Raw genomic sequence first — 27,160 nt, forward strand, 5'->3', positions numbered from 1 at the left:
AAATGGCCTTACTTTCACTCCTATATCTTATGGTCTTGCATGTCTGACCAACCCAGCTCCATGCACATTTGAAGATAGACAGACTCAGCCCTGGCATTGTATGTGGTAAGATCAGATTCTGTCAGTTCATCGCCTCTGACCAGGCGAAAACAAGAAAACCCAACTCACCCTTTATCTGCAGGAGAGGGATAATTTTCTCAGCCCATACCTGTGTACAGGTGGGGGCAGTTTGGCTCATGTCCTGCATTCCGTGTTCAGGTGGGATTAGACAGTCTCCTCCCTCTGTGTACAGATAATGTCAGACTGATTCCTTCTGCTGTGTACAGAACATGCCAGATTGTCTCCTCCGCAATTCCTCTACAGGTGATATCAGACTGACTCCTTCTCCCATGTACAGGTTGTATTAGTCACCTCCCCTATGTACAGATGATGCCTGACTTGTCACCTCCATATGTGTACAGCTGACGTCAGACGGCCTCCAACCACGCCCTCCCGTTAACAGGTGAGGTCTGACAGTCTCCTTCCTCTGTGTCCTGGTGATGCCAGACTGTCACCTCCCTTTGCGTACAGGTGACGTCAGACTATCTCCGCGCTCCGTTTACAGGTGACGTCTGGCAGTCTCCGCCCCATGTGTACAGGTGACGTCAGACTGATTCCTTCCCCCTGTAAACCGGTGATGGCAAACTGACACTGCCCGCTGTATGCTTGTGACGTCATACAGCCTCCACCCGTCTATGGATGACGTCATACAATCTCCCTCAGTGTCCAGGTGACATCAGACTCACCCCACCACCAGTGTACAGGTGATGTCATATAGTCTCCTCCCCATTTACGGATGACGTCATACAATCCCCCCTCGGCGTCCAGGTGACGTCAGACTCACCCCACCACCTGTGTACAGGTGACGTCAGACAGTCTCCTTCCCTCGTGCAGAGGTGAGATCAGACTGACCCCACCCCCTGCGGTGATGTCAGTGTGGCCCCGCCCCTCCCGTTCTGTCCTGATGCGGAAGACGGTGTTTGTGGAAATTGGCGGAATGTGAAACCGGACAGCGCCGTCCCCATTGATTCCCCGGGCGAAAAGTTCGGGGACCGCGGATGGATCCCCGATCCGCTCCGGTGCTGCTGCTGCTGCTGGGCTTCCTCCGGGGGATCGCTGCAGGAGGTGAGGACCTGCCCTCATTGGGGATTGAATTCCCCGCAGGATCTGCAGGGAAAGGGGCTGCGACAATCCCAGGCGGATCCCAGTCTCCTCCCGGAGCGAGCCGTGAGCAGCTCAGGCTCCGGAATCTCCCTGTGTGTGTCTCTGCAGGGACATGTTCAGGATCGAGAAGGCGCAAAAGATGCCTCGAATATTTTCATCCCCTTGGAGCTTGTAACAAGAATGTTGCCTTTGCTGAAACAGCCAGATTCCTCGGCATTTCCTTCAGAATCAATACAGCAGATACAGCAGCGGCACGGCGCCCGGGACCCGGTTCGATTCCACCTTTGGGCGACTGTCTCTGTGGTGTTTGCACATTCTCCCCGTGTCTGCGTGGGTTTGCTCCCGTTTCCCACGCAAACCCAAACATATAAATAGAAAGCAGGAAACACCAGCAGTGCTTCGTCCGTTACCTAGTATGGTGACGAAACGTCTGAGAATGAACCGTCCAGCTCAGTGAGCAAACCTGCATCCAGAACCTCAATCTGAGCTACAAACCTTCTCAAAACTCACTCACGTGTTGCTGGAAAATCGCAGCAGGTCAGGCAGCATCCAAGGAGCAGCAAGGGCTCATGCCCGAAACATCGATTCTCCTGCTCCTTGGATGCTGCCTGACCTGCTGCGATTTTCCAGCAACACATTTTCAGCTCTGATCTCCAGCATCTGCAGTCCTCACTTCCTCATTCACATGTGCCTTCTTAACCAATTTGTCTACTTTAATGGTAAGATACTGGGGAGTATTGCTGAACAAAGAGATCTTGGAGTGCAGGTTCATAGTCCCTGAAAAATTGAGTCACAGGTAGACAGAATAGTGAGGAAGGCATTTGGTATGCCCGTCTGTATTGGTCAGTGCATTGAGTATAGGAATTGGGAGGTCATGTTGCAGCTATACAGGACATTAGTTACTTTTGTAATATTGTGTGCAATTCTGGTCTCCCTGCTATTAGCAAGGATGTTGTGAAACTTGAAAAGGTTTGGAAAAGATTTACAAGGATGTTGCCAGGTTTGGAAGGGTTTGACTATAGGAGAGGCTGAATGGGCTGGGGCTATTTTCCTTGGCACATCGGAGGCTGAGAGGTGACCTTATAGAGGTTTATAGAATCATGAGGGGTATGGATAGACAGAGTCTTTTTCCCAGGGTGAGAGGGTCTAATACTAGAGGGCATAGGTTTTGGGTGAGAGGGAAAGATTTAAAAGTGCCTAATGGTCAACCTTTTCACACAGAAGACGGTGTATGCATGGAATGAGTTGCTAGAGGAAGTGGTCAAGGCTGGTACGGCTACAGGTTTAGGGAGGGTTTAGCGGGATATAGGCCAAATGTTGGTAAATGGGACTAGATTAATTTGGAATAGCCAGTCAGCATGGATGAGTTGGACTGAAGGGTCTGTTTCCATGCTCTACAGCTCTGTGACTCGGTGACCTGTCCTGCTACCTGAAGTATTTCAGTGTGTTCGGTGCCTTCCTGATTGAACCTTTTTGGCTCAATACAAGCCAGGATCCATCCTGAGTTGATTGGCGATGTTTAATCTTTTCAGTGATACTTCTCAGGGTGTCCTTTAAAGTGTTTCTGCTATTGTCCTACTGGCATCAATTTCTACGTTGCTCAGGGGTCTAGTGTCAGGTGTCTAAGTAACAGGGACCTCCCACCAGAATGGGTTTTGACTGATTAGTGCCAGGATGCCCAGCAATTGGTTTGGGAAAAGATGGTGCTGTTAGACTGCCCATCTTGCAGATTCAAAGGGTCTGGCAAAGTGCAGGGATCGTTGACCTTAATTGTCAGAAACAGTTCATTAGCTCTGGGTGCTGGTTTAAAGAGGACTTCAGTTTTCCAATGCTGAGTGAAAGGATAATTTTCTCAAAGTTCTTAGAATTGGCGCTTGGCCCTAGTTTCATTTTGATAGACTTTGTGGAGGTTCCATTGGTGATCCTGACCAACCATTGGGGAAGCAATGGCTTAGTGGTATTACCAGTGGACTATTAATCCAGAAATCCAGGTAATATCCTGGGGATTTGGGCTTGCATCCAGACTCAAATTGAATTCAATAACAATCTGGAATTAAGAGTCTGACGTTGACTTTGCCAATTGTCAGAAAAACTCTATCCAGTTCACTAATGTCCTTCAGGGAAAGGAACTGCCTTCCTTACCTGGTCTGGCCCACATGTGATTGCAGACCCACAACAAGATAGTTGACTCCTAACTGCCCTCTGGGCAATTAGGGATGAGCAATAAATGGTGGCCCAGCGAGCAATGCCCAGATTCCAGGAATAATGAAAAAAATGCATGTTACTTACCCTCCCTACCCCCCCCCCCCCCCCCAACAGCCCCACAACCTCTGTGAGCCTTATTTAGTACACCTTTAGTGAGAAATACTTGACAATCCAAGTATATCACAGTAATTGGCTCGGCCCAAAATTCTGTTTTGAGTCATAGTCAAGTGGAACCTCAGCCTGTTGTGAATGCACCATCCATAGCCACCAAATCCTGGAACTGGACTCACACCCAGAGTTTCTGGATCAGAAACCATTGTGCCTCAAGACGTCCCCTGTCTCATCATATCATCCTGAATCTAAAGTAGCTTTTGATTGACATTCAAGTCTTCGGAGGACTTTCCCAAGGGTTCCATGATTGATGGAGTCAAAGCCCTTTAACAGATCGGATAAAAGCATGTTGAGCTCTTTACATTATTTCAGACATTACTTGGATATATCAATTGACAAAGATTATTTATGTAGGTGGATGATTGAATCTCTGGATGTATGTCTTTGCTGTTGAGTGGGAGATGGTTCAGGAGGTTTCACGTGAGAAGCTTCCTCCATATGGACAGAAGTGTTGTGCCTCTTCAGTTCTTCATAGTAGGGCAAAGGTTTTAGCAACATCACTGTTTCTCTCAGCACCCTTCTATAAGGCACTGAGACTTGGTTCACCTCCTAAAAGCACATCTGGCCACTGAAGAACCAGAGATATCTTGCGAGGTACTCAAACTCAAGAGGGAAGGGAGTAGAAGGTTCTCCAGTACTGTCACTGAAGCCAGTTCCTCCAGAACTGCAACGATGATCATCCAAGTAACTAACTTCCGAAGCCGATCTTCTTTTCTTGACCTAAGGTTGGCTCCTAATCTTGAGAAGATCAGAGGGAATGTTTCATGGGAACTTTGAAGGATTTGTTAATTTAAAAAGCAGATTGATGTCAGTTCATGGGCAAAATTTATTCCTGACTGTGTCACATGGTGGAGCTTGCCTCTGGCATTTTTTTCTCCCCCACTTCCCTCTGAGCCCTTTCTCTGTGGGTTATTTTTCCATCCTCTTAGCTTTGGTCTCTTCCTCTCTGTTGTCTTCATTCTCGGCCTTTCCTTAATATTCAGCTCACTCTGGGCCCTTTCCATGTACCACCTCTGCTCTGCTCGGGACTCTTTCTCTTCCTGTTGTGACTTGGCCTCGGAGCTCTTCCTCTTCCTCTCCCCCTCTCTCTCAGCCATTCCTTGCCACCAGCTTCTATCTTTGCTCACTTCTTCCTGAGGCAGGACTGAAGTGTCACAGATGATGCCTTTCAGATGAGACGCTCGGTACATGTCCCATGTGCCCTTAGCTGAATGTGAAGGTCCCATGGTACCATTCTGAAGAGACACTGGGGAGTTGTCTCTGGTGTTAGGACTGGCACTTATCACAATTATTAATAGCAGAAACAGATCGTCTGGAGTTTGCTGTGTTTAAATGTCCTCCATTGCCTGTATTTCAAGGATTACCTCAATTGCTGTAAAAGGTTTCTGAATGTCTTGTAGTCTCCAGACATCTCTTGGCAAACTGTACAATCTTCCTTCAGAATTGTTCCTGATTTCCAGTGCTTCACTGTCACATGTTAATGGATTATATTTGTTTTTACTTTTCATGTCAATCAGCTGGAGGGGGCGAGGTGTTGGCTGCTATTGGTTCATCAGTTTTACTGGATCCTGAACACGGAGCTAATCTCAGCGACAGTCAGGTTGAATGGACGTTCACCGGCAGCGATGGAAAACTTGTCACTATTTTGGATTATGTACCAAATTCCCCAATACAAAAACCGAATGATGCCTTCAAATCCCGTTTACATTTTAATACAACCAATGGATTAGTGACGTTGACCAATCTGAATTCCAGTGACCAAGGAGTTTATACCATCACTGTGGGTAGTAACTGGAAGAGGAGTATGGATCTGAAACTCATTGGTAAGTGATTTCAATTTTTCATCTCTTTGAAAATGATGCACATTTCAAATCTCGAACAGTTTACAACTTGACAACACTGCCTCAGAATTGTAACAGGAATTCAGCCCCTCTAATCCATTCTGTCATTCCATGGTTCACCTGTACCTGGCTTCCATTGACCTGTTCTGCCAGTTCCATTACCCAGTTGGAAAGATATTGACCTCGGTTGTGACAATTTTCACATGACCTCCCAGCAGTCAATTCCACTGTTCTTCCTGTGGTGGTATTGCAAGGGGCGGGGGGGCGAATACTTAAATGATTTCTGTGTAAGATGGTCCAGCTCTAGTTTTTTTATGTTAATCCATCTTGTTCCGCACTGTCCCATTAAGCAAACTGCTTGTCTTCATTCAAGATGAAACAGAAACTACTGATCAGAATGGAAGAAGCAAATGACAGAAATTGATATTCAGCTTCTGTTGTCATGCTGTATCTGAATTAAGGAATTCTGTGGGATTTGTGATCTATCTTTGTTGCTCTACTCATCATCATAGTCCCAGAGGCCATTCTGTCTCGTTGAGAGAGGGATGACTTGTGGTGAGTATAACTGAAGGTCACCAGATCTTAGGGAAGGGGTAAGGTTGAGTATGTGGGATCTTCACAATGACCTCAACTCCGAATAGGAATTCAACCCATGCCATTGGCAACACTCTGCCTTACAGACCTATATTGGTAGGGTGGTTGGTTAGCTCAGTTGGCTGTGTGGCTGTTTTAGGTGCAGAATGATGCTAACAGTGTGACTTCATTGTGTAGGTCCCATGTTCTTGACCTCATTCCTCTCTGTAGCCTGGTGACCCTCAGATTAAACCAACACCGGTCCCCTCTCTCTCTCTCTGTCGCTGCCTCTATCTCTCTCTTTGTCTCTCTATTTCTGTATGTGTGTGTGTGTGTGTGTGTGTGTCTCTCTGTCTGTCTGTCTCTCTCTCTGTTTCTCTGTCTATTTCCCTGTCTTTTTCTCTCTTTTTCTGTCTGTCTATCTCTGTCTGTGTCTCTCTCTCTCTCTCTCTTTCTCTCTTTCTCTGTGTCTCTGTGTGTGTGTGTGTGTGTGTCTCTCTCTCTCTCTCTCCTCTGTGTCTCTCTTTCTCTGTCTGTATCTCTCTCTGTCTCTGTCTTTGGCTCTGAGTGTCTCTGTCTATCTGTCTGTCTCTCTCTCTCAATCTCTCTCTATCTTTTTCTCTCTCTCTCTGCAATCCCCCCTTGATCCCTTTAGCCACAAGGGCCATGTCTTGAATATATCTGACAAACTGACCCCAACAGCTTCCTGTGGGAGAGAATTTCACAGGTTCACAGCTCTGAGGGAAGTGCGATGTATGGTGTGAAGTTGTAGAGTCATACAGCACAGAAACAGACCCTTCAGTCCAACCAGTCCATGCTGAACACAATCCCAAATTAAACTAGTCCCATCTGCCTGCTCCTGGCCCTTATCCACTCAAACATTTCCTAAACATTTGCTGAAGCAAATGTCCTTTAAACGTTATAACTGTGTCCGCATCCAGCACACCCTCAGGAAGTTCATTCCGCACGCGGACCAGCCTCGTGTGCTTTTAAATCTCTCTCCTCCGACCTTACAAATGTGCCCCCTTGTCTTGAAACCTCCCCCCCCACCCCCCAATCCTGGGGAAAAGACATTCACCATGAATTCTACCTGTACCCCTTATGATTTTATATACTTCTATGAGGTCACCTCCTGCGTTCCACTGAAAACATTCCCAGCCCTTCTTTACAGCTCAAACCGTCGATACACAGCCACATCTTCTTGACTGTAGTGGTGAACTGTTTCATAAATCAGAGCGAGGGGACCGTGCTGGAATTGGGGTGTGTGGATTGGACAGGATTAAGAATGAATGTCACATTTACTATTTTTAGGTCAGGCCTTGATTTAATGGATCTGAAAAATGTTACTGATGAGCTCAGTAGAAGAAGCCGTAAGGATTTGGAAGGATTCAGACAGTTCCTCTGGTCCTATTTTACAGTGAAAGATTCCAGTAAATGTGCTGCGGTCACAGTGGCCTCCAGTGGAGACCTGGTTGGGATTATTCCCGAATCCAGCCGATGGACTAGGGAGCAGTGATGGTCGGTGTTTGCGATCTGGAGTCAGGCTGATAGAAGAGAAGGTGGAACGGCAGTGGGGGAGGTCCTTCTGTCCTACCTGAGGGCAGTGATGTCTGTCCACCAGCATATTCCACATAAAACGCAGTGCCCGCCACTTACACAGAATCCCCATAGTATGAAACAGGCTATTTGGCCCATAGAGTCCATACTGACCTTCCGACAAGCATCCTGCCCAGACCCACCCTCTACCCTATCCCGATAACTCCACATTTCCCATGGCTAATCTGGAAGCAATGGGCCATTTAACACCAAACCTGCACATAGTGTCATAGGGGTGTACAGCATGGAAACACCCTCGTTCCATATCGATCAGATATCCTAAATTAATCTAGTTCCGTTTGCCAGCACTTGGCCCATATCCCTCTAAACCACATCTTTGTGACTATGGAGGAAACTGGAGCAAACCCCATGCAGACACTGGGAGAAGGTGCAAACTCCACACAGGAAGTCGACTGAGGGTGGATTTGAACCTGGGTCCCTGGTGCTGTGAGGCAGGTGTGCTAACCACTGAGCCACCGTGCCATTTCCTCAACCTTTCTTGCATTCTGGTAATATGGTGGACACATCACATGACCCCTGGAGCACCCATTTGAGAACTCTGAGGCTCTTAAGCAGTCCACAACCCAGCGAGTTAAAGAGCCAGTTCAGCCAGCGAGGATCGGGATGATGTGTGATGGTTCTTGGTGCCGGATAGGATGGGAAGAGCAGAGGTTTAGATGAGTTGAAGGATGGAAGTTGGGAGACTAACCAGGAGAAAATTGGAATAGTGAAGTTTTCTTTTCAAATTTATTCACGGGATGTGGGCATCACTCACCAGACCAATGTTTATTGTCTATCTCTAATTGCCCCCACAGGACAATTAAGAGACAGCCACATTGCTGTGGGTTGGAACCACATGTAGGCCAGACCTGGTAAGGATGGCAGATTTCCTTTCCTGAAGGACATTAGCTAACTAGATAGTTTTAAAACAACTGACAGGGGGGGGGGGGGGGGGGAATGACATGATCGTCATTTAATTCCAGATTTTAGGAAGGAAATTGAATTCCGGTTTCCTTATCTACCACGGTGGATTCAATGCTATATCTCTTAGACTAATAAACTGGGGTTGGAGGTCATACAGTAGTTACCCTAACATTGGGTCACCACCTCCTCACCCTGTTGAGGGTGGGTGAGGGGAGAAACCGTGTGAGAATTTCAGCAGAAGTAGGGACACAGCGGGGTGATGTTGGAGGTGTACAGACTTTGATGGGATTATGAGTGTGGGATTTTCCAGTCTCGCCGCATTGACAGAACAAAGTAAAGTGTAAAATTAATCTTGTGAGAGGCATAAAATCAGATTCCTGCTGCTGAGATAAGCGATTAAGTGCTCCCCCGTCAGGTAGTGTGTTGAATATTTCACCAGCAGGACTAATACCTGGAGGGTGAGGATTGTCTTATAAGAAATAGCTCAAGAGACTAGGCCTGTGTTCTCTGGAGTTTAGAAGAGCCCTAGGTGACTTAATTGAAACATTGACTGGGACTGCCATCATGTTAAGGGCATGGATAGAGCAGAATTTGTTAAGTATGTACAAGAAAATGTTCTTAGTTGTCAGACAGAGGTTACAAATACTCTGCCAGAACTACTTGAGTAAACAGCTTGTGGGTACTTTTTCTAACAGCCTGAATGGCTGTGGTCAGCTCTTACAGATCAGGATTTCTGGGTGTAGCTTTAAGCAGAAGCTATTGGGGTCACAACAGAGTTGGAAGCTTGAATGTATGTCTCCTGGCTGCTATTCTCTCTGAAATCTCTCTCGATGTTTATTTCCTCCTGGAGTGGAGAACTGCATGTGAGAACCTGTGTCTGAGTTTGCCTTTTTGCCACGGGGGTGTGCTTATGGGATGTTACTGTATTGGAACAGTCAATTACCAACAGTTACTGTATCTATTATTCTGGTAAGTTTTCCAATCGAGTTAAGTTTGTTTGAATTTTAACTGTAGTGTTTAAGTAAATTGTGTTTTGCTTAATAGTTGAGTAGTTTGATTGGTTGCATTGCACTTGGACCAGGCCCAATACATTTGCCTTTAAAATAAGAAAAAAGAGTAGGGTCTGGGCTACCTTCTTAAAATATTCTGAGGGAGTCTGTTCAGGCTCATAGCACTTCATGCTCAGACCTATTTACCTGACTATTTATTCTCCGCCACAGAACCAATGGCAGAACCTTTGATCAAAGCTACCTATGTGGATTCCACTGTTGAGCTGATCTGTCTAGTGGCTGGAGGGAAAGCAAGTTCCATTCTGTGGAAGAAAGGTCCTGATGTGATAAAGAATAGCCAACATTATCAGTTGTTGCAGAACAACAGCAAGCTGACCATTGTTAAAGTCACCGAAACAGACTGCGGGATCTACACCTGCATCGTGGAAAACATGTTCAGCAAGAACAGCAATGCACATTCTCTTATTCTACACGGTGAGTCACACCTGGCAATCGGTTCCATTTCATAGTTAAAAATGATATTTCACTGCCATGCCTTGTGCTCAGCCAGAACAAAAATACCTTTGAATGTTGGGACTTCATGATGAGGTGGTACAGGTGAGGCCCCTTCTGGAGCACTGTGTCCAGTTCTGGTCACCCTGTTACAGGAAGGATATTATCAAGCTGGAAAGGATTCAGAAAAGATTTCCCAGGGTGTTGCTGGGAATCGGGGGGTTTGAGTTAGAAGGAGAGGCTGGACAGACTGAGACATCTTTCACTGGAGCGTGGGAAGTTGGTAGAGTTTTATAAATTTCATGAGGGCTATGGATAAGATGAATAGCAGGTGTTCTTTCCCAAGTGTGGGGGATTCTAAGATTAGATAAATAGAAAGATTCCCTACAGTGTGGAACCTTTGGCCGAACAAGTCCACACCGACCCTCCGAAGAACAACCCACCCAGACCCATTCCCCTACATTTATCCCTGACTAATGCACCTAACTCTATGGGCAATTTAGCATGGCCAATTCACCCTAACCTGCACATCTTTGGACTGTGGGAGGAAACCGGAGCACCCAGAGGAAACCCACTCAGGCACAGGAGAACATGCAAGCTCCACACAGACAGTTGCCCGAGGCAGGAATTGAACCCGGGTCCCTGGCGCTGTGCGGCACCAGTGCTAACCACTGAGCTACCGTAAGGTGAGAGGAGAAAGATTTTTAAAAACACAAAGAGATTGTGGGCAATTGGTTTACACAAGGAGTGGTTCATGTGTGAAATGAACTCCCAGAGGAAGTGGTGGATGCTGGAGTTCTAACATGAATAGGAAATGTTTGCAGTGACATAGGCCAGGGGCAGGCAGGTGAGACCAGTTTAGTTTGGGATAATGGTCGTCATGGACTGTTGGACTGACGAGTCGGGTTCCATGCTTTATGACTCTTGGTTGCTAAAGATGGAGAAGCAGAAGCATTGTATATTCTCACGCCTGGAGAAGTGAGTAGAATGGAGGCTGGTGGTTCTTCAGAGTAGTAGGGTCTCCTTTTACAGGGGTATCAAGTTTTTTGGATATTGCGAGAAGGTCAGAGTTTATTTTCGAAAAGGTAAGGTGCACAAAAGGGAAAAGCACTTCAAGGTTGTTAAAGCAGACCTGAATGTGTGTAACAAGTACTTGAATTCAGTGGAGCTGCCAAAGGAACGGGCAAGATATTTAACAGGATGAGGGGCAAGAGACCCACAATATTTTAACAGGATGCAGGGCAGGAGAACTGTCAAACTAGCTGCCAATCTGTCACTTTGATCTCCTGGGCTTTAAGTAGTTGAAATAAACAACCTACAGTCATCTTTAAACATGCTCATGTTTCACTCTGTCTGTGGATATAAGCTCGAGGCTATCATCACGCGAGTGGTGCTGCATGACCGATTTCACAGATACTCATTATCAGAGTGGGGTGCGTTCTGCTCAACATTTGATTGACAGTTCAAAGTAATTCCAGACTTTTGAAGCTGGAGTATGAATTGTGTTTATACGCGATGAGCGAGAGTCAAATTCACTGAGCATTATTTAATCAACAAATTAATTTTTAAAAACACGGTAAGTTTAATTTGAAAATGTGAGGTATTAGTACGATAAACAAGAACAGGCTTACACAGTTAATGATAGAGGCCTGGGTAGTGTTGTCAAACAGGGACCCAGGTGTTCAAGTACATAGTTCCTTGGGAATTGTGTCAAAGTGGTGAAGAAGACGTTTGGGCACACTAGTTTTCATTGCTCAGACTGTTACGTATAGGAATTGGCATGTCATATTGCAGTAGTACAGGATGCAGAAAAGGGTGCAGAAAAGATTTACAAGGAAGAGGAGACTGGAGGGTTTGAGTTATGAGGGAGTGGCTAGAGTCATAGTCATAGAGATGTACAGCACGAAAACAGACCCTTCAGTCCAACCCGTCCATGCCGACGAGATATCCCCAACCCAGTCTAGTCCCACCTGCCAGCAGCCGGCCCATATCCCTCCAAACCCTTCCTATTCATATACCCATCCAAATGCCTCTTAAATGTTGCAATTGTTCTAGTCTCTACCACTTCCTTTGGCAGCTTTTTCCACACACGCACCATCTTCTGCGTGAAAGAGTTGCCCCTTAGGTCCCTTTTATATCTTTCCCCTCTCACCCTAAACCTATGCCCTCTGGTTCTGGACTTGCCCACCCCAGGGAAAAGTTACTCTATCCATGCCCCTCATGATTTTATAAACCTCTGCAAGGTCACCCCTCAGCCTCTGATGCTCCAGGGAAAACAGTCCCAGCCTCCCAGCCTATTCAACTTCTCCCTACAGCTCAAACCCTCCAACCCTGGCAACATCCTTGTAAATCTTTTTTGAACCCTTTCAAGTTTCACAACATCTTTCCAATAGGAAGGAGACCAGAATTGCACACAATATTCCAAAGGTGGCCTAACCAATGTCCTGTACAGTTGCAACAAGACCACCCAACACCTGTACTCAATACTTTGACCAATAAAGGAAAGCATACCAAACGCCTTCTTCACTATCCTATCTACCTGCGACTCCACTTTCAAGGAGCTATGAACCTGCACTCCAAGATCTCTTTGTTCAGCAACATTCCCTAGGACCTTACCATTAAGTATAAGTCCTGCTAAGATTTATTTTCCATAAATGTAGTAACTTGCATTTATCTAAATTAAACTCCATCTGCCACTCCTCAGCCCATTGGCCCATCTGATCAAGATCCCTTTGTAATCTGAGATAGTTTTCTTTGCTGTCCACTACACCTCCAATTTTTGTGTCATCTTCAAACTTACTAACTCTACCTCTTAAGCTCACATGCAAATCATTGATGTAAATGACAAAAAGTAAAGGGCCCAGCACCGATTCTTGTGGCACTCCATTGGTCACAGGCCTCCAGTCTGAAAAGCAACCCTCCACCACCACCCTCTATCTTCTACCTTTATAGACAGTTCTGCATCCAAGTGGCTAGTTCTCCCTGTATTCCATGAGATATAACCTTGCTAACCAGTCTCCCATGGGGAACCTTGTTGAATGCCTTACCCTGAAGTCCACACAGATCATGTCTACCACTCTGCCCTCATCAATCCTCTTTGTTACTTCTTCAAAAAACTCAATCAAGTTTGTGAGACATGATTCCCCACGCACAAAACCATGTTGACTATCCTTAATCAGTTCTTGCCTTTCCAAATACATGTGCCCACCACCAACTTCAGGCTCACCGGTCTACAATTCCCTGGCTTGTCCTTACCACCCTTCTTAAACAGTGGCACCACGTTAGCCAACCTCCAGTCTTCCGGCAACTCTCCTGGGACTATTGATGATACAAATATCTCACTAAGAGGCCCAGCAATCACTTCCCTGATCAGGTCCTGGGGATTTATCCACTTTCATGTTTTCAAGGCATCCGGCACTTCCTCCTCTGTAATATGGACATTTTTCAAGATGTCACCATCTACGTCCCCACATTCTTACATGTACTTTTCCACAGTAAATACCGATGCAAAATACTCATTTAATATCTCCCCCATCTCATGCGGCTCCACACAAAGGCTGCTTTGCTGATCTTTGAGGGGCCCTATTCTCTCCCTAGTTAACCTTTTGTCCTTAATGTATTTGTAAAAACCCTTTGGATTCTCCTTAACTCTATTTGCCAAAGCTATCTCATGTCCCCTTTTTGCCCTCCTGATTTCCCTCTTAAATATATTCCTACTGCCTTTATACTCTTCTAAGGATACACTTGATCTCTCCTGTCTACACCTGACATATGCTTGCTTCTTTTTCTTAACCAAACCCTCAATTTCTTTAGTCATCCAGCATTCCCTGTACCTACCAGCCTTCACTTTCACCCTGACAGGAATATACTTTCTCTGGACTCTTGTTATCTCATTTCTGAAGGCTTCCCATTTTCCAGCCGTCCCTTTACCTGCAAACATCTGCTCCCAATCAGCTTTTGAAAGTTTTTGCATAATACCGTCAAAATTGGCCTTTCTCCATTTATGGTCGCTGGCCCCAAAGTGCTCCCCCACTGACACCTCAGTCACCTGTCCTAAGTTATTTCCCAAGGGTAGGTCAAGTTTGGCACCTTCTCTCCTCGGTACGTTCACATACTGAATCAGAAAATTTTCTTGTGCATGTTTAACAAATTCCTCTCCATCTAAACCTTGAACACTATGGCAGTCCTAGTCTATGTTTGGAAAGTTTAAAAGCCCCTACCACAACCACCCTATTATTCTTACAGATAGCTGAGATATCCTTACAAATTTGTTTCTCAATTTCCCTCTGACAATGAGGGGTTCTATAATACAATCCCAATAAGATGATCATCCCTTTCATATTTCTCAGTTCTACCCAAATAATGTCCCTGGATGTATTCCCGGGAATATCCTCCCTCAGTACAGCTGTAATGCTATCCCTTATCAAAAATGCCACCTCCCCATCTCTCTTGCCTCCCCTTCTCTCCTTCCTGTAGCATTTGTATCCTGGAACATTAAGCTGCCAGTCCTGCCCATCCCTGAGCCATGTTTCTGTTATTGCTATGATATCCCGGTCCCATGTCCCTAACCATGCCCTGAGTTCATCTGCCTTCCCTGTTAGGCCTCTTGCATTGAAATAAATGCAGTTTAATTTATTTGTCCTATTTTGTACTTTACTTTGTCCCTGCCTGCCCTGACCGTTTGATTTGCTTCTGTTCTCAACTGTACCAGTCTCCAATTGATCTCTTTCGTCATTATCTCCCTCGGTCCCACCCACCACCTTAATAGTTTAAATCCTTCTGAGCAGCTCTAGCAAATTTCCCTGCCAGTATATTATCACCTTCCAATTCAGGTGCAATCCATCCTTCTTATACAAATCACTTCTACCTCAGAAGAGATTCCAATGATCCAAAAATGTGAACCTTTTTCCTATACACCAGCCCCTCAGACATGCATTCATTTGCTATATCACCCTATTCCTCCCCTCACTAGATCGTACCACCGAGAGTAATCCAGATATTATTACTCCCGAGGACCTCCTTTTAAAATTCCTGCCTTTCTGTAATCTCCCTTCAGAATCTCAACCTTTTCCCTTCCTATGTCATTGGTTACAATGTGTCCAATGACCTCTTGCTGGTCCCTTTCCCCTTTGAGAACATTCTGCACCCTCTCTGAGATATCCTTGGTCCTGGCACCAGGGAGGCAACACACCTTTCTGATTGCTGGCCACAGAAACACCTGTCTCACTAGAGCATGGGAGGTTGAGGAGTGACCGCAGACATTTATAAAATCATGAGGAGCATAGATGAGATGAATAATTAAGACTTTTTTTTCCATAGAGTAGTGGATTTCAAAACTAGAAGACATAATTTTAAGATGAAATGAGAAAGTTTTAAAAGGGACATGAGGAACAATCTTTTCACACACAGCGTGGTTCATATGTGGAATGAACTGTTGCTGGAAGTGATGGATGAAGGTACAGTTGCAACATTTGTAAGACATGGGATGAGTACATGAATTGGTAAGGTTTAGAGGGAAATGGGCCAAGTGCTGGCAAATGGGACTAGATTCGTTTAGGATATCTCGTCGGCATAGCCAAAGGGTCTGGTTCTGTGCTGTACAATTCTATGACTCTCAGTACATCAATTGACATAGTAAGTTTATTCAATCTCATCATTGGTCCTGAGGTCTCTCTGTATTGGATACTTACTGAGTTTTTATGGTAGGTTTAATGGAAGAGGGTAAGGAATGGACATGGCCTGTCATGACTGTTTGGCATAGGGTTACAAAGAGCCGTGGGGAGTGGATGGAACTAGCATCAGTTGGCATGGGTGGGACATTGGCAATGTGGTGATGGGGAGTGATGGGGTGAGGGCAGCTTTCATTTATCTTTTCATCTTCACATCTTCAAAAAACAAAGTACCGGAGCACCGGGGCCAGACGTTCAGCCATCGCACCCCCACACCCAGAATCCTCCAAACTCTTTCTCATGTTGTCTGGCATGGCTCCCATTTTCACCCATCTCTTGGCACCAAAATCCAACCGTTTTGGGCGCTTTTCCACAGGTCAGGTTTGTAGGGCTGGGAATTGTCGTGGCTCTGTACTCATAACCCAGGAACAAAAAAAAACAACAGAATTAAGCCCACAATTTCTTGATGCACACCTCTGGCGTCTACGGAGAATGTTAACGGAGAAGATGAATACTTAGGTTCAGATCCTCCTTCAGAATGCAGGCAGGTTGCCCAATTTAGGAGATCAAACAATGGTCGATGATGATGCACTGCTGGATTATTGAGTGAAGGTAAGTTATTGTGGTGGCACTGCATCTAAATGTGTGTATTTCACATTGAAACAGAATGGGCCTGTTAGGAAGTGTTCCATTTGCAGCATGCTATCACAAAGCTAGTCCCTTTCTAAAAACTGTTCCTTGGCTCCAGGATTCTCTGTCCTTGATTTTTTTCAGAGAGGTAATAAACCAGGCCGGGCTCCGAATAGTCTGGTTTGGTACAGAGATGAAAAGGATTTTGAGAAGCCTTTTGTTTATATGTAAACAGATGAGACTTCAGACCATAGTGGTCATGTTTTAGAAGTGACCTGTATAAAGAAAGGGGCCCGGTCAGCTCTCCAGCTGAGCTGAGCAGTTTTAGTTCAGTCTGGAACTAGTTGAAAGCTCAACAGGGAGCTGTGTGGAAACTCTCTGTCTCTTTTCTGCCCTTCAACTTCAACATGTAAGCGTGTTCCATTTATTCTGGGTTTTGAAGGGAGTTTGCATATTGGGACTTATTAGAGTCATAGAGACATAGAGATGAACCGCATGGAAGCAGACCCTTCGGTCCAACCCATCCATGCCGACCAGATATCCCAACCCAATCTAGTCCCACCTATCAGCACCCGGCCCATATCCCTCCAAACCCTTCCTATTAATATACCCATCCAAATGCCTCTTAAATGTTGCAATTGTACCAGCCTCCACCACTTCCTCTGGCAGCTCATTCCATACACGTACCACCCTCTGTGTGAAAACATTGCCCCGTATGTCTCGTTTATCTCTTTCCCTTCTCACCCTAAACCTATGCCCTCTAGTTCTGGACTTCCTGACCCCAGGGAAAAGACTTTGCCTATTTACCCTATCCATGCCACTCATAACTTTGTAAACCTCTATAAGGTCACCCCTCAACCTCTGACACTCCAGGGAAAACAGCCCCAACCTGTTCAGCCTCTCCCTAATGCTCAAATCCTCCAACCCTTGTAGATCTTTTCTGAACCCTTTCAAGTTTCACAACATCTTTCCCATTGGAAGGAGACCAGAATTGCACGCAATATTCCAACAGTGGCCTAACCAATGTCCTGTACAGCTGCAACATGACCTCCCAACTCCTGTACTCAATACTCTGACCAATGAAGGAAAGCATTCCAAACGTCTTCTTCACTATCCTATCTACCTGCAACTCCACTTTCAAGGAGCTATGAACCTGCGTTCCAAGGTCTCTTTGTTCACCAACACTTCCTAGGACATTACCATTAAATGTATAAATCCTGCTAAGATTTGCTTTCCCAAAGTGTTCTCAGTCCATTGGCCCATCTGGTCAAATCCTGTTGTAATCTGAGGTAACCCTCTTTGCTATCTAATACACCTCCAATTTTGGTGTCATCTGCAAACTTGCTAACTGTATCTCTTCTGCTTGCATCCAAACCATTTATATAAATGACAAAAAGTGAGGATCCAGCACCGCTCCTTGTGGCACTCCACTGGTCACAGGCCTCCAGTCTGAAAAACTAATCTCTATCACCACCCTCTGTCTTCTACCTTTGAGCCAATTCTGTATCCAAATGCTAGTTCTCCCTGTATTCCATGAGATCTAACCTTGCTAATCAGTTTCCCATGGGGAACGTTGTCAAACGCCTTATGTAAGTCCACATAGATCACATCTACCGCTCTGCCCTCATCAATTCTCTTTGTTACTTCCTCAAAAACCTCAATCAAGTTTGTGAGGCATGACTTCCCATGCAAAAAGCCACGTTGACTATCCCTAATCAGTCCTTGCCTTTCCAAATACATGTACATCCTATCCCTCAGGATTCCCTTCATGTCTCGTTGGATCAGTTGAGTTCTGTAGGGGTTTGTTATTCTTTATTCATTATGTAACTTTGTGAATAAATTTTTGTCTGTTTTAAAATCTAGTAGTCAACCTAGCTAACGTACTCCTGGTAATTTTCACTGTACACTTACTGAAACAAATTGCAAAGTTATGGTCTGAGCTCCCTGCTTAAGAATGGTTTGACTGGTCTGGCCTAGTCCATAACAATGCAAATCCATGAGAACTTCAATTTTAAGGCAAGGCAGACCTTGTTTGCAATTTGTAAATTGTTTTCAAAGTTGCATGACCTAAAAATAAATTTTCTCTTTCAGATGTTCCACTGCTACTCAACTGTGCAAAGATATTCTCCATCGCTGCTCTGCTCACTGCTGTTGTTCCCTTGATTTATAAAATAATTGAGTTCTTCGTTGGGCTCAAGACAAGAAGGAAGCAGAAGCAAGGTAATGTTGAAGGTTTTCAAAATGTTCTAACATAACAATGGCGACTATGAGTCATCTAAATGTGCCTCTTCTTTGCATTGAGGTTTAATTTCAATGTGGGGACGTTACGTGCTCAAGAAATATTGATTGGAATTTGCTGATAATTTCAGGTCTTCAGCTCCATCAAAATCTACTCCAAATCTTGCAGTTCCTCCTTCTTATCGGTGCATTTGGTTTCTGGATCTCTACTGAAGGTACGGTATGATCTCCCATTTCTTTGCTCCTAATTGGTAATTGTATTTCTACGCTAAAATACTTCTGATGGATTCAGTTCCACAGCAGGCTGTTTCTTGAGGTAAATCTTGGATTCTAACTTGACGTTCACAAATTGTGCCTCCCCACCCCAGTTGCAATCTCTTCCGTTGGGCAGAAAATGCAAAAGCATAATTATACATCCCAACAGATTCACGAACAGCTTGTTTCCCTGCTGTTATTAAACTTCCCAATGGACCTCTCAAAAGTTGCATTTAATGTTGATCTTGGTCTTTGTGTACCTTCTCGGCAACCACAAGATTGTATTCCTCACTGTGTTCTATCACCCTGATGCCCTTTGTGCGGCATGATCTGATAGTACTGCATGCAAAACAAAACTTTTCACTGTATCTAGGTACGTGTCACAATTAGAGATTTGTAGCTCAGGTTGAGGTTCTGGATGTAGGTTTGCTCGCTGAGCTAGAAGGTTCATTTTCAGACGTTTCGTCACTATACTAGATAACATCTTCAGTGAGCCTCCAGGCGAAGCACTGCTGATGGTTCCTGCTTTCTATTTATATGCATATAAATAGAAAGCAGGAATCATCAGGAGTGCTTCGTGCAGAGGCTTACTGAAGATGTTACCTAGTATGGTGACGAAACGTTTGAAAATGTACCCTACTCTCCAGCTCAGTGAGCAAACCTACATCCATGTGTCACAATAATAAATCAAATCAAATCCAGTTTGTGAGCTTGTGATCAAAAAGTATATATAATGTCCAGAGCTATGGACCAAGAATTGGAAAATTTGATTAGTGCAGTCAGATCTTGACAGGACTGAGGACAATGGGCTGAATGGTCTGCTTTGTGCTGTAAACATCAGAGTCTCTGAGAAACTCATCCAGCTTCTTTGTGTCTGAGCAGGGTGACAGTAGGCAATTAACAGTAAGGTACCTGTTTTCTGTTCCCTTCTGAGTGAGGGTTAGCAGTAGCTGGGTTATCGCATCTGTACTGTACATTATTGTCCCTCGGGGCTGTTGGATTTGTGTGGTGTGAAATCAGGAATGCTGGTCTGGTGCACAATTGCAGATCCCTTCCCCGTATTGTCCGAGTAGGAAAAGCACACCTGCTTCTCCATTCGTCTCTCTGAGTAAGTAATGTACTCAGTGATTTATCTGGGCTCCAGCCCAGAAATGACCATTGCTCCAGCTGATCCTTTCTCACAGTTTTGTTCCACATGAGCCTCACCTGACCCTCTTTACCTTATTCAGTCAAATCTCGCCTATTCGCCTTCACATATTTTAACTGTATTGACACGATTCCCCTTATTGCAAATACTCTTTGGGTAAAGAATTTGCCTCTGAATTCCTACAGGTGTTATTGATTATATTGTATTCATGACTTCAATTTTGTCACCACCACCCAGGGCAACACAGTGACTCAGTGGTTAGCACCGCTAGCTCCCAGCGCCAGGGTCCTAGGTTTGATTCCAGCCTCGGGCAACTGTCTATGTGGTCTATATGGAGTTTGCACACATTCTCCCTGTGTCTGCGTGGGTTTCCTCTTGCAATCCAAAGTCGTGCAGGTTAGGGTGAACTGGCCGCGCTAAATTGCCCATAGTGTTCAGGGATGTGTAGGTTAGGTGCATTAGTCAGGGGTAAATGTAGACTAATGGGTTTGGGTGGGATAGCCTTCAGAGGGTCGGTGTGGACTTGTTGGGTCGAAGGGCCTGTTTCCACATTGTAGGGATTCTGTTCTCAGTGGAAGCATTGCATTTATCAAAAAGCTTCAGACTTTCCTGATAATTATGACCTTTACATCATGGGTTGTATTTCTTGTGAATTACAACTGAACCCTCACCAGTGACTCTATCATTGTTTATGAAGTGATTCCAAATGTTGTTCACCCTTCTTTCAAAATGTGCTTGATATAACCTCTTCATTTTTGAACTGACTTCCTCTGGAAATGGAACCCAATGGGCTTATTAACTAGTGTCATTAATGTAAATGATTGATGGTTCTATACTCCCTTTGCTACTGCAGCCCGTTTAGACTGGTATTTTCCAATCAGCTTGCAGTCTGCTTTTTCCTCAGACATTTAACAACATGCTTATCCATTCTGCCACTCACTCACCAACTCCACGTGTTGGGACCTTAAACATGAGCCATACCAAAATACTTCTGACAATCTGAATGTCCTACCTCTGCTTTAGCCTTGATTGTCTATGGACACTTTTACAGTCATTTGCACGCTGCACATTCTAATTTTGAATGGAGAATTAAATAGAAATGGTTATTATTCCCTAATTTACAAATGGATTTTAATTTTGTTCACGTTTACTTCCCTGAATAGGGCCTACCAAAATCACAGTGATTGTCTTGATGTTTTTATTGCTGCTGTTAGCAGGAGTGGTATCTTCGACTTGGTGCATGATGTTCGATAACAGAAAAAAGTTCAGCAAGACTTGCATTGCTAAACGTAAGTTCAGGTACAAACTACATGTCTGTATGGCACATATCTGCACAACTACACATTTGTATAGCAAAACCTTTGTTTAGTGGAGGGTGGGGGGAATATTAGTGAAATTAGGATTCACAGGCATGGAGGCAGTGTAGAGATTAATGAGGCTCAATGGATTGGCTCAGATTTGGACCTGATGACCTCCAGAAAATGTTGGATGGTAAATGGATGATAATTCAGGAAGACCACAAGTGTGTGGGTGTGGAGCTGGAAGAGATACAGTTTCTTCAGGAAACCCTTTGACTGAAATAACTGGAAGGACATTGCACAGTGAGTACTCCCATCCTGTTTTCTGCATTCTGTAGAAGACCATGTGTTTTTCATTTGACTGGAAACTGAACTGGAAGTCGGAATGCTTTAACTGAATACCAGAAGTTTGCAACTCGTGAGAAGGAAAACAACTGCTGCACCTTCTTGGGCTGTGCCATACCATATCGCTTTTGGAAGCATCAAAGGTGGCATTTGAGTCTGAGTGGCACAAGCTAAAGAGATTCTGCCTAGAATTAACTTTCTGATTCATTGGGCTACAGAATGTTGAGAAGCTTTATGTGCCAGAGAGAGAGAGAGAGAGAAAACATCCAGCCTGGAGACAACATTCTCTCATGTTTTTTTTCTCTCTCTCTCTCTCTCTCACTCTTTTCATCTGGGGAAAAAGACAAGAAAACCTCAGAACGTTTTGAAAAAAGAATTCTACACGAAAAGGCCTAAGTTCGCCTGCTCAGCCATCAAATTGAGAAATAACTATCACCGGCCAGCCAGTGGCTTCTCACCATTGTAAACGTCAAAGGAATTTGAGAGAGTAAAAATTTTCCACCCTGTAGTCAGGAATTTGATCTTTGAAATGTTGTTTGTCCTTTCCATATTCTTTTCCACCCATGGTTTGTGTGTTAAACTATTTATCGTTGGTCCTCTTCATCATGTTTGAATGTTTATGTGTATTTGGGAGGGATTTGAAGTAGCATAGTTAAGTTGCAAATACTTTCTGTGACTCCAGTGGGTGGAATCGTTGTGATCTGTCTGTCGTGCTCGCTAATCGTGGACACAGTGAGAGAAGCCGGTGAGTGTTCAAAGGTAAAACTGGAGCCAATACGTTCATTGCAGATGTACCATACTGTCTAATGGGAGAGCTCATAATGCAGTCATTTTTACCAGGCTTTCCACGGGACGGTGTTCAGTCACGAGAAGTGTATAGTGTAGGAGACCATATGGCCCATCCTGTCTGTGCAATAAAAGGGCAATCTTTTCTATCTCATCTTCCTGTTGAAGTTAAGTGTGTTACAATAATTAGAGACATTTTAACTTTGACTGAAGTAACCTGGTGTGGTTTGCTTTTGCGCAGGATATTCGTTTGTCAGTCAAACTGGGTTTATGGGTCGCATGGACATTTTTATGTATTGGCATGTTTTGTGACAAATTGTGAAACAGTGAGGCACTAATCCCAGTTATGTCAGGCTGGTAGAAATGTCCTGAATGTGTTTTGGATCCACATGTGTGTAATTAGATTGATCCATCACGTATTGCAGGAATTCACCAGGTGAAAGTGAAAATAACCAACAGAGAATGTCCCTGCCCCCTGATGTAGATTATCCAAGCACCCAGAATGTGGTATCTAAGTTGATGACTTTATGCCCAAGAAACAGATGAAGTGTACAAATATGTGTCTCCGTGTTTCCAAATACGTTCTGCTGGAAATAGCCCATCCCATGTGCTAGAACCTCTGATCAATAATTTTATGCTCCGACTTAGAATCATGAGTTAGGTCAACCTGTGGTTCTCTGTCTGGGACATCAACTTGCTGCTGTCAGATTTCACTGCCTGGTGGTTTAACGGTTACCTGCGTTCAATGTATTAGCCCAAGGTTGAGGTATAGGTCAGCAGGAGGCCAAAGCGACAGTGAGAGTTTCCTCGGAAAAGCAAATTGAAGAGAGAGATGCACACATCCATATTTGTGGGCAGCACGGTGGCACAGTGGTTAGCATTGCTGCCTCACAGCACCAGAGACCCGGGTTCAATTCCTGCCTCAGGCAACTGACTGTGTGGAGTTTGCACGTTCTCCCCATGTCTGTGTAGGTTTCCTCCGGGTGCTCTGGATTCCTCCCACAGTCACGAAGATGTGCGGGTCAGGTGAATTGGCCGTGCTAAATCGCCTGTAGTGTTAGGTAAGGGGTGAATGTAAGGATATGGGTGGGTTGCGCGTCGGTGTGGACTTGTTGGGCCGAAGGGCCTGTTTCCACACTGTAAGTAATCTAATTAGGCCATTGTTTGTCTATCTGCTGATTTTAAGTGATCGCATATCTGGCAGACTGCTCATGAGGTGCATTTTGTCCTGTCCAATTTTCCTGTTAGCACTAAATTCGGGTGATTCCAAAATCCCAAACAAGAAAATCGTCCTTGTACCTTTTTCTTGAATATCTGCCCTTCCCAAGGCAGGCGGATGGGAAGGTGTGTTGTGCGTGTGATGGGTGAGCTCTGTTTGATTCTGTTTGATTTGTTGCCAGCTTACCGTCTATTACAAATAGTTTCTGTGACTCCAGTGGGTGGAATCGTTGTGATCTGTCTGTCGTGCTCCCTGATCGTGGACACAGTGAGAGAAGCCGGTGAGTGTTCAAAGGTAAAACTGGAGCCAATACGTTCATTGCAGATATACCATACTGTCTGATGGGAGAGCTCATAATGCAGTCATTTTTACCAGGCTTTCCACGGGACGGTGTTCAGTCACGAGAAGTTTATAGTGTAGGAGACCATTTGGCCCATCCTGTCTGTGCAAGATCAGTCCAAATCAAACCCCACATTCTCACTCTCTCCTCGCTTCCCTGTATCACAGTCTGCTTCAAATATTAACGCCATTCCCCCTGAAAGACTCATCTGGTAAAAGGTTCAATGCTTCAAAAACTTCTGAGTACAGTTTCAAAATGATGACAGAACTTACAGAGCAGGAACAGACCACTTCAGCTGAACTATCCCATTGCCAGAGCTTACGATCTAGTGGGTCTCCAAACCATTCCTCCTCTATCTAAATCTTATTGGCAAAGTGCTCTATTTAACCTCTCCCTCTAACACTTCTTACATGTCTCTAAATACTTTGTGTTCACCTCTGAGGTAGATGGGACATATACATAGGTCTCCTAGCCTAGAGAGAGGTACATCACTGCTAAGTCATCTTCATACACGTGTGTCAATGCTCACTTCAATGGCTGCATATAGTAATGTGTTTTATATTCTCTCTGTTCGCTGGTAAGGAAGATTCTGTTGTGTTCCTGATTTGATTTCTTGGTGACTATCTTATAATAATGGCCTTTGAGTTACATCGATCCCACAACAGCAAGCACATCTTCTGTGTCTACCCTATCAATACTTGCTTTTAATCATTTTAGGTATCCCATCATCAAAATATTAATGGAAAATTGAAGTGTGTACTGATTCTATCAATTAAAATTAATTAAAAATTGCAGCAACATATGTCAGGATTCATGTAAGATGCTCCCAGTGAGTGTAGCTTTTGCAATTCGACAGAATTCTGAACCATTAAATGTCTCAGCAGAAGTCATAGATGCATTAATTAAAATGGGTTTTCCTCCACAGTATATTGGATTTTTTTTTGTGAGGATTACATATTATTCTGCTGTAGTTAAAATCTGGAAATCTGAACAAACAACAAGAAATATGGCATGAACACAGTAGATCTGAGAGCATCTGTGGATGCTGAGTTAATGTTCCAAGACTAATACCATACCAGTTTGGAACTCGGAGGTTTTCCAGCACTTTCTTTATATAGCTTACGGTTTGAGATAACCATTATAACTGATGCCACCTAAACGGCTATTAGATAAATGCCTGGTGAGCCTCTACACAAGCCAGTAATGAACGTGCAGTCCATCTAGCTCTGGCAATTTTGTTCTGTATACAACAATAACACATTTAGTACCTATAACATAATAGACATTTAAAGGCTTAGGATGTTGCTGCTGCTGTTATTGCCATTTCTTTTAGCTACTCCAACAGGAGATTTGCTGTCGTTATTTTTTTCATTCACTCATGGGTGGTGGGCATTACTGGCTTGGCCAACATTTATTACCTGTCCCTTGTTGCTCTTGAGAAGATGTGAGGAGCAGCTTTCTTGAACCGCTGCAGTCCATTTGATGCAGGCGGACTCACATGCTAGTAGGGAGGGAATTCCAGGATTTTGACCCAGCAACGGTGATATATTTCCAAGCCAGGCTGCTGAATAGCCAAGAGGTGAACTTTCAGGTGGTGGTATTGTTATGTATCTGCTGCCCTTGTCCTTGTACATGGTGATGGTCAGGGCTTCGGAGTGTTCTGCCTGAGGTGCCTTGGTGAATTTTTGCAATTGTATATGGTACACACTGCTCCTACTGAGCATTGATGGTGGAGGGAGTGAATGTTTGTGTGTTTCAGTTTTATATCATTTGTCCTGAATGATAGTCTGCATCTTGGAGGTGCATCCATCCAAACAAGTGGGGACTATTCCATCCCACACCCAACGTGCGTCGCACTGTCTGTTTTGCACCATTTTCCCACATCCACTGTAGTTTCTCTGCAACTGCTCTGTGTTTCCCACCATAACTATTCCCCAGGTGGACCCCTCTTTCTAATGCCGTTCCCTTTGTCCTCTAGGAAACTGAAAAATGGAGCGATGTAGGAAGATGTTAGGTTCGATGTCCAAAATGTTGGTCAAAGGGGTAGGCTTTAAGGAGAGACATAAAGGAAGAAAGGGAGGTTTAGGGAGGAAATTCCAGAGCTTAGCAGCTGAAGGAACAGTCAACACGGTGGAGTAATTAAGATCAAAGATCCACTAGCAAAGTGCATGCCTTGACTTTCTGCATTTTTGTTGTTGAAGTGCAGGAGAAGGGGGATGAGAAAACAGTGCTGGCTGAGAGCTGGAGAAACAGTGTGCTGTATCACCTTGGAAGCAACCTTTGGGAAGTCTTGCACAGCCGCACGTTATTTTCGGACAATTAAAGTCAATGATGGGAAAGCAGGAGCAGGAGATAGAAATGGACAACTTTAGGAAGTGAATTTCCAGATGTGCTTAGGTTTATAAAACACAACATCCTGCCCAGCCACTTCATTACAACAAATTAGATTAGATTCCCTACAGTGTGGAAACAGGCCCTTCAGCCCAACAAGTTCACACCGACCCTCTGTAGAGTAACCCACCCAGACCCATTTCCTTCTGACTGAGGCACCTAACACTATGGGCAATTTAGCTGACCTGCACATCTTTGAACTGTGGGAGGAAACCGGAGTACCTGGAGGAAACTCACACAGACACTGGGAGAATGTGCAAACTCCACACAGACAGTTGCCCGTAGCTGGAATCGAACCCGGGCCCCTGGTGCTGTGAGGCAGCAGTGCTAACCACTGAGCCACCGTGCCATCCCAGATGTAATGCATATTAAACAAGGTGTACTTGAGGTAATAATCCAAACAGACAAAGGATCACAAGAACAATCCCCAGTAGGGAGGGATTGTCTATGAGCAAAAGTTAAACAGGTTGGGACTCTCCTCATTGGAATTTAAAGCAATGTGAGGTGATCTCGTTGAAACATATAGGATTCTTAAGGGGCTTGACAAGGTAAATGCTGAGAGGATGTTTCCCGTCATGACAGTGTCTCTGACCAGGGGACACAGGCTCAGAATTCAGAGTCATCGACTTAAGTCTGAAATGAGGAAGACCATTTTCTCTGTGTTGTGCGTCTTTGGAATGACTTGCCTCAGAGAGCTATTGTTATTTTTGGTTGAGATAGATTCTTGATCAGCATGGGAACGAAGGGTAATGGAGAAAAAGCTGGTGTGAGGAATGTGGAAGCAGCAGTGAACTTTTTTGAACGGTGAAGTGGTTGAAGAGGGTGAG

The 27,160-nt window shown here is 44.6% G+C and overlaps 1 protein-coding gene across 5 annotated transcripts in view; it reads left to right on the forward strand.

Moving 5' to 3' along the window:
- The first annotated feature begins 1,000 nt into the window (after positions 1-1,000).
- The window catches only part of LOC132832463 (uncharacterized), a 33,065-nt gene continuing 6,905 nt past the window's right edge, over positions 1,001-27,160 (forward strand). Inside the window, exons 1-8 of one of the 5 annotated variants that reach the window (XR_009646943.1) lie at positions 1,001-1,164; positions 5,097-5,402; positions 9,734-9,997; positions 18,406-18,534; positions 18,684-18,767; positions 21,118-21,243; positions 22,280-22,342; positions 23,784-23,896. Coding sequence is in view for 4 of the 5 variants with exons in the window: in XM_060850489.1 (XP_060706472.1) it covers positions 1,098-1,164; positions 5,097-5,402; positions 9,734-9,997; positions 18,406-18,534; positions 18,684-18,767; positions 21,118-21,243; positions 22,280-22,342; positions 23,784-23,882 (1,138 nt within the window). In the remaining variant the exon portion in view is untranslated. The remainder of the gene's footprint in view (positions 1,165-5,096; positions 5,403-9,733; positions 9,998-18,405; positions 18,535-18,683; positions 18,768-21,117; positions 21,244-22,279; positions 22,343-23,783; positions 23,897-27,160) is intronic. The other 4 variants (XM_060850489.1, XM_060850490.1, XM_060850491.1 and 1 more) reach the window with 4 other exon arrangements.

This window comes from Hemiscyllium ocellatum, chromosome 35 (genome assembly GCF_020745735.1).
Source record: "Hemiscyllium ocellatum isolate sHemOce1 chromosome 35, sHemOce1.pat.X.cur, whole genome shotgun sequence".
Classification (NCBI taxonomy): domain Eukaryota; kingdom Metazoa; phylum Chordata; class Chondrichthyes; order Orectolobiformes; family Hemiscylliidae; genus Hemiscyllium; species Hemiscyllium ocellatum.